This window comes from Hyalella azteca, unplaced genomic scaffold (assembly GCF_000764305.2).
Source record: "Hyalella azteca isolate HAZT.00-mixed unplaced genomic scaffold, Hazt_2.0.2 contig7970, whole genome shotgun sequence".
NCBI classification, from domain to species: domain Eukaryota; kingdom Metazoa; phylum Arthropoda; class Malacostraca; order Amphipoda; family Hyalellidae; genus Hyalella; species Hyalella azteca.
Genome location: NW_025938077.1, coordinates 91,470 through 98,647, shown reverse-complemented (window position 1 = coordinate 98,647; position 7,178 = coordinate 91,470). Strand labels below are relative to the sequence as shown.

General features: G+C 39.3%; 1 protein-coding gene across 1 annotated transcript in view; it reads left to right on the top strand.

The window, feature by feature from the left end:
• Positions 1–4,255, top strand: part of LOC108681090 (zinc metalloproteinase nas-14) — a gene marked incomplete in the record, with an annotated part of 7,791 nt that extends 3,536 nt beyond the window's left edge. Inside the window, 4 exon segments of the mRNA XM_018170075.2 lie at positions 1,044–1,305; positions 2,394–2,549; positions 3,469–3,733; positions 4,145–4,255. Of these exon segments, the coding sequence (XP_018025564.1) occupies positions 1,044–1,305; positions 2,394–2,549; positions 3,469–3,733; positions 4,145–4,215 (754 nt within the window).
• Positions 4,256–7,178: the final 2,923 nt, after the last annotated feature.

Below are 7,178 nucleotides of genomic sequence, written 5' to 3'. Positions count from 1 at the left end.
GAGTGAGTCAAGACGCTTGAGTGAGTCAAGACGCTAGAGTGAGTCAAGACGCTAGAGTGAGTCAAGACGCTAGAGTGAGTCAAGACGCTAGAGTGTGTCAAGACGTTGGAGTGAGTCAAGACGCTAGAGTGAGTCAAGACGCTAGAGTGAGTCAAGACGCTAGAGTGAGTCAAGACGCTAGAGTGAGTCAAGAAGTGGCGCATCCACTCACAGTAATCAATGTATCAGATTGTACTCATAATGACACACTTTCTTAACCACAGCTGATATGCCCTTCGATAAGGAACGATATGCCCTTTCGGCGAACAAACTGAGTCAGGTTGACCCATTGAATGTCAAAAAATAAATTAAGAATCATACATCGTGAGTAAGTCATGGGTATGATGAAAATGTGCTTGTGTTGGGTTAGGCTGGTGGTCTAATATCTAATATTAATTATAATTATATTAATCATTAGAGGGCTGATGTCTAATGATTCTTCAGTTTTTCCCGCTAATAAACATAAAGAAGAAATAAAACGTAGAAAAGTCACAAGGTCTATTTTGTTGATTATACATGAATAATGTGGTATAATAATGTCGCTTCATGGTGAATGGCCCCTTAGATGGCAGAAATAAAAGCTAAAAATGCTTGAATTAAACGACATTACAAATTAAATTAAACTATATAGCAAATTAAGTTAAACTATATAGCAAATTAAATTAAAAATTACATTGAATTAAACGATATATGACCTATACGATCATCGAGTCACCTGTATCACCCCACAGAGTATTACCCTCACCTCGTGTAACCCCACAGAGTATTACCCTCACCCCGTAACACCCCGCAGAGTATCACCCTCATCCCCACAGAGTATTACCCTCACCCCGTATCATCCCGCAGAGTATTACCCTCACCCCCACAAAGTATCGCCCTCACCCCGCAAAGTATTACCCTCACCCCGTAACACCCCTTCAGAGTATTACCCTCACCCCGCAAAGTATTACCCTCACCCCGTATCACCCCGCAGATTATTACCCTCACCCCTTATCACCCCACAGACCATTACCAGTTTACGACGACAGCGGTAACTCTACCGGCGCGGGTAAGGAATTCCTCGAGGGTAAAGACCCCGGATACTCCGGAACCATCGTAGATTTTCTGCGGACGGACGCGGATGTGAAGAAGGGAAGCTCCGGTGTGATGCAGACGCTCATGTATGTGCTGGGGATCAGGAGGGAGGAGAACAGATACGACAGGGACAACTTCATACAACTTGAGGTCACTGAAGAGGATCCTATGAAGCGAAGGATCTTCCAGAAGGTTAGTAACTTCACTGAAGAGGATCCTATGAAACGAAGGATCTTCCAGAAGGTTAGTATATATAATAATATTTGATGTTGAGTCAGCAAGAGAGGAGAACAGATACGACAGGGACAATTTCATACAACTTGAGGTCACTGAAGAGGATCCTATGAAACGAAGGATCTTCCAGAAGATCGGTAACGTGACATTTGATGTTGAATCAACGTTGAAAATTTGGTGCTAAATCTACAATGGAAATTTTATTGCTAAATTGACGTTGACAATTTTATGTTGAATCAACGTTGAAAATTTATTGTTGAATTAACGTTGAATTAAATATTTGTTCCAGAAGGTTAGTAACAAAACATTTTATGTTTAATCAACGTTAAATTACAATTTCTTCCAGAAGGTTGGTAACGTAATATTTGATGTTGAATTAACGTTGAATTACAATTTGTTTCAGAAGATCGGTAACGTAACATTTGATGTTGAATCAACGTTGAATTGAAAATTTGTTGCACAGAATTGGTAACGTAACATTTGGCGTTGAATCAACGTTGAATTAAAATTTGTTAGGTTATTCAACATTGAATTAAAAATATGTTTGTTTGAATCAGCGTTGATTGAGGGTTTTTCCAACATTATCCACCAGAAGTTCAGAGAAAATGCAACTTTTAGGCTTCAATTCTTGCAATGATGAAGGATGTGCAAATTTTATATACAAATTTTAATTATTTGATTTTTCGGATGATGAACAACATGCAAGTGATAGTATTATTATCAATTTTTTATTAAAATATGACATATCAAATCATTAAAAAATTAGATGCAACTCACGGCCCAGTGGTTATAGTTCAGAGTACCAGGATTGGCGCAGAGAGGCGCGGGTTCGATCCCAGCTCTCTATGCGCCAGCATCGGCAGGAGGCCGGGCGGTTAAGCACAGCAGAATTGTAGCAGTGAGTTGCGAGTTCGAGACCTCAAAATGCTGTGAATGTTCTGCGGTGGTAAGAATCGGCGACAGGCCTACAGCCTACTAGACGCTGAAACAGCTATTATTATTACGATAATATAAACGAAGTTTAATCATGAACAATATGGCCGCAGAATCGGGTGACGAAGCTAGACTTGGAGTTTCCGTACGACACGCAGTCTGCGGCTCACATCACCTCACACGACGCAGAGATCCTGCGTGTGGGGCTCAAGCCCAAGGACCCCTCAGCCAACCCCATCAAACCCTCTGCGGACAACGTCCTGTCCCCGGTACAGAACCCTTCCCGGTACAGAACCCTTCTCGGTACAGAACCCTTTTTCGGTACAGAACCCTGCCCGGTACAGAACCCTTCTCGGTACAGAACCCTTTTTCGGTACAGAACCCTGCCCGGTACAGAACCCTTCTCAGTACAGAACTCTTTTTCGGTACAGAACCCTGCCCGGTACAGAACCCTTCCCGGTACAGAACCCTTTTTCGGTACAGAACCCTGCCCGGTACAGGACCCTTCCCGGTACAGAACCCTTCTGTGTACAGAATTTTTTTTGATACAGAACCCTTTTCGGTACAGAACCCTCCCCGGTATAGAACTTTTCCCGGTATAGAACCATTCTCGGCCTAGAACCTCTCCAGGGGCCATACTTTCAAAAAAAGTTAAGAGATCGTAAGTTCATTAGCCAATCATTGCCGGCCTTTCAAGCAAAACCCACCAATAAGAGATAAGAAAACAGAGCGTAAGTTCTTACATTAACTTAGCGAGTTTTGAAAGTATGGCGCCAGGTACAGAACTTGAAGAATATTTACCAGAACTCAGAAAACATATAAAAAATTAACGCAGTTCATGTGCATCATCTGGAGATGGCGGTTTGTCGAGTGTAGCCAAACACCGAATTTAAATCACGATTAATGCAGAGAATAATTCGGTATATTTTATGCAACGAAACTTAAAATCATAATTGATGCAGCCAATGTTTCGTTATGTGATATTTAGATCCATTTAACTATGACTGGGCGCTTTCATTGCAGATATAATGAATTTTTTGTCGTTTTCTTTGCTTTTAAATTCCTGTTAAACCTAATTAAATCATCCATAATTTATCTCGAACTTCGGTATTTGATTTTTAGACCAATTTAAGTCGCACTGAATTAATCTTGAAGTAATATATAAATATTTCTGTATTTCCCCTACAGGGCGACATCAAAAAGATCAACTTCCTATACTGTCCGGGGGGCGCCGCCCCCGACGGGGACTCTACGGACACCCCGCCCTCGGAGACCGAAGAGCCCGTCCCCATGGCGGTCCTCCAGCCCTCGGACATCGAGGACTTGCTCAAGTCCTCGATGTCTGAGGGAGGGAACGCTACCTTCGCTGAGGACGTGACTGAGAGCACGACCATGGCTGACGATGAGGTCACGTCTGAGGGAGACCTCGTCGACGATGTTGACATGGGCGAGAGTGAGTCGCTGATTAATAAATAATATTGATTAGTATGGTTAATAAATATCTGCTGATTTATTGAAAAACTATGCATTTAAGGAATGAAGTTTGAGTCGTTGATCAATAAATAATATTGATTATTATGATTAATAAATTTTTGCTGATGTATTGAAAAACTATGCATTCAAGTAAAGAAGTTCAATAATTTATGTGATTGATAAATTCTCAAATATCAAAAGACTACGCATTTAATTATTAAAATATATTTGTATTCGAATTTCCAATATGCAGTTATTTACATACTGTATATACAGCCATTATGAATAACATGGAATAAAAATCAAATAAAAAACTTGTCATCCATTTTACCTTTAGCAGTTTCTATAATATTATTGAGAATTTTGCTAATAAATATATAATTTCAAACAGGCGGAGTCGGGACACTGGCAGCGTCCTCGCTGCTCGTAGGAGTCTGTGCGCTGCTCAGGACGCTGGCGTAGGACGGGGGTCCTAGAGGAGTCCTAGAGGTCCTAGAGGTCCTAGGGGTCCTATAGGTCCTAGGAGTCCTATAGGGGTCCTATGGGTCCTAGAGGTCCTAGGGCTCCTAGGGGTCCTATAGGTCCTAGGGGTACTAGAGGGGTCCCAAGGGTCCTAGAGGGGTCCTAGGGGTCCTAGGGGTCCTATAGGGGGGCACCGGCCCCTCCTGGGGGGCACCAACTATCCTTAGGAACACAGATCCTTCCTGTGGGATCACTAACCCCCCAAAGCAGCAAGTGGGGGGGGGGCGGGGGGCATACAATCTTCCCTTGTTCATCGTTATCATCTTTACAATAAACTTTATAAATTTTATTTTGAACTTTCTTCAATACTCTTCTCCATACTTCTTTGCTTCTTTGGAGTGAGCTGATATGAAATGGCGGGTCTTTGCTTACATATTATTTATTAATCTATTTATTAACTAATTGTAGTGAGTAAATCCTTCGTAACTAACTTACTTAGATTTACTTACTGCGGTAAGTAAATCCTTCGTAACTTATTTACTTAGACTTACTTACTGGGATAGATGAATATATAGCAGCTTACTTACTTTGATTTATTTACTGGGCTAGGTGAACCTACAGTTAGTAAGTAAATGAGATATATATTTTTTATAGGGTAATGTCTCGTTCCCCAACTTTTGGTGCACTTACACTATAACTTCATGTAACCTTAACTGGATATTATTTTTGTACTGCTTGCACAGAAAAAATTAGTTATATCACAAATAAAGGATTTATTTTAGTTGTTCTTAATTTACATCCTTGTTCATGAATTTACGATTTAAATAATAGATTTTTTTGGTTCTCACCGGAATGTTCAAAATACCATCTGTATATAATATGTACATATTTGTACATATATATATATCAATTACAAAATTATATATATCTATATCTTTATAAATTTACTTATTACGTAGAAGCATAATGTCTACTTCTTCCTATAATATAAAAATTGTAGCTTGAGAAAGCTTTCACTTGACGTTAAAAGGAGATTTCGTCGTCATTAATGATCGACTATGACAAGAAATTTTTCCGGCATATATCATAATTTTGCATGGAGGAAACTTGATACAAGTCGAAATAAAATTTCTATTAAATTAACAGACGACGAAGTCATATTTTGACACTCGGTACAAGTTAATTGTTGAAAAAATGTCAAAGCAGTTTTTACATCCAGAAAATATTTCGGCCAACCTGAGGCCTGTTGAATATATTAATTTTCAGAAAAATTAATCGAAATTTGCAGTGCAGTGAACCACAGCATTACTGGCCACAGCACGGCACGCTTGCGGTGCACGGAAATGGTGAAAATGATTTCATACGAAATAAAATAACAGAAAGAATTAGTGAACTACGAAATATGGGAGCGAATGTTCAACAGTTAATCACTGGAACACTTGACAGTAGGTATATAGACTGGAACACTTGACAGTATATACACTGGAACACTTGACAGTAGGTATATAGACTGGAACACTTGACAGTATATTCACTGGAACACTTGACAGTATATAGACACTGGAACACTTGACAGTATAGACACTGGAACACTTGACAGTATATAGACTGGAACACTTGACAGTATATACACTGGAACATTTGACAGTATATACACTGGAACACTTGACAGTGTATAGACACTGGAACACTTGACAGTATATAGACACTGGAACACTTGACAGTGTATAGACACTGGAACATTTGACAGTATTATACACTGGAACACTGGAACACTTGACAGTGTATATACAATGGAACACTTGACAGTGTATATACACTGGAACACTTGACAGTATATAGACACTGGAACACTTGACAGTATATATACACTGGAATACTTGACAGTATATAGACACTGGAACACTTGACAGTTTATAGACACTTGGAACACTTGACAGTATATATACACTGGATCACTTGACAGTGTATATACACTGGAACACTTGACAGTTTATAGACACTGGAACACTTGACAGTATATAGACACTGGAACACTTGACAGTATATATACACTGGAACACTTGACAGTATATATACACTGGAACTCTTGACAGTATATATACACNGTTGAATATTAAGCTACAGGAAAATCAACAGATTATAAACTTTGTTGAAACATTAGAACGACGAGCAAAATTCTTTCATTGATGTGTTGCTAAATTATCTCAACGCTTAGAAAAAAAATGCACATAAAAACGTGGCAATGAAAAAAAAATGGTTTCCATTTTTAATTAGCGTTTACTCCTAAAAAGTGAATTTTATCTAAACCTCAGAAACATCATCAAGTTTCTAGAATAACTGTGCTTCATGTTTCAAATCCCAAGCAAAAACCTGTCAGTATTCTCGTCAAAACTTATTCTTTATTGGCTTAAAAAGTCATTCAAATTATGTGCGCAAGAAGTCCGGATTTTCAGGCAAAAGAAGAAGTTGGGCAACCGCTGCCCAGCCTCGCCGGACCGAGAAAGTCTGCTCCTCAGTGGCGAGGAGGCTGTTAAGTGGAGAGGTTGTCGTTCGGTTCAGCGGCTGAAAATGACAGTGACCCACTAGTGATAACTGTTGTCGATAGCCATTGAAAATATAATATATTTTCATAATTCAAGAATGTTTTTAAAGTAATAAGTTCGAACAGACAATAATCATTATACGCTTATTCACTACATACCGGCACAGACCATCAAATATGTTCTGAATGATGAAACTTTTATCTTGAATATCCCGGTTGTCCTGGAACATGTTATCGATATCGCTCGTACGAATAGCATTATTATGCAACTAACATCCGCAAAATTTATTCCCAGCCGAGGCCGACCGTCTCCTGAATATTAATAACCTACTATGAAGTAACGGAATCTATTGCGCGGTAAATAAGAAGAAGATAATTGCATATTATCGACGATGCTTAGGGGGAAATTTTAAGTACA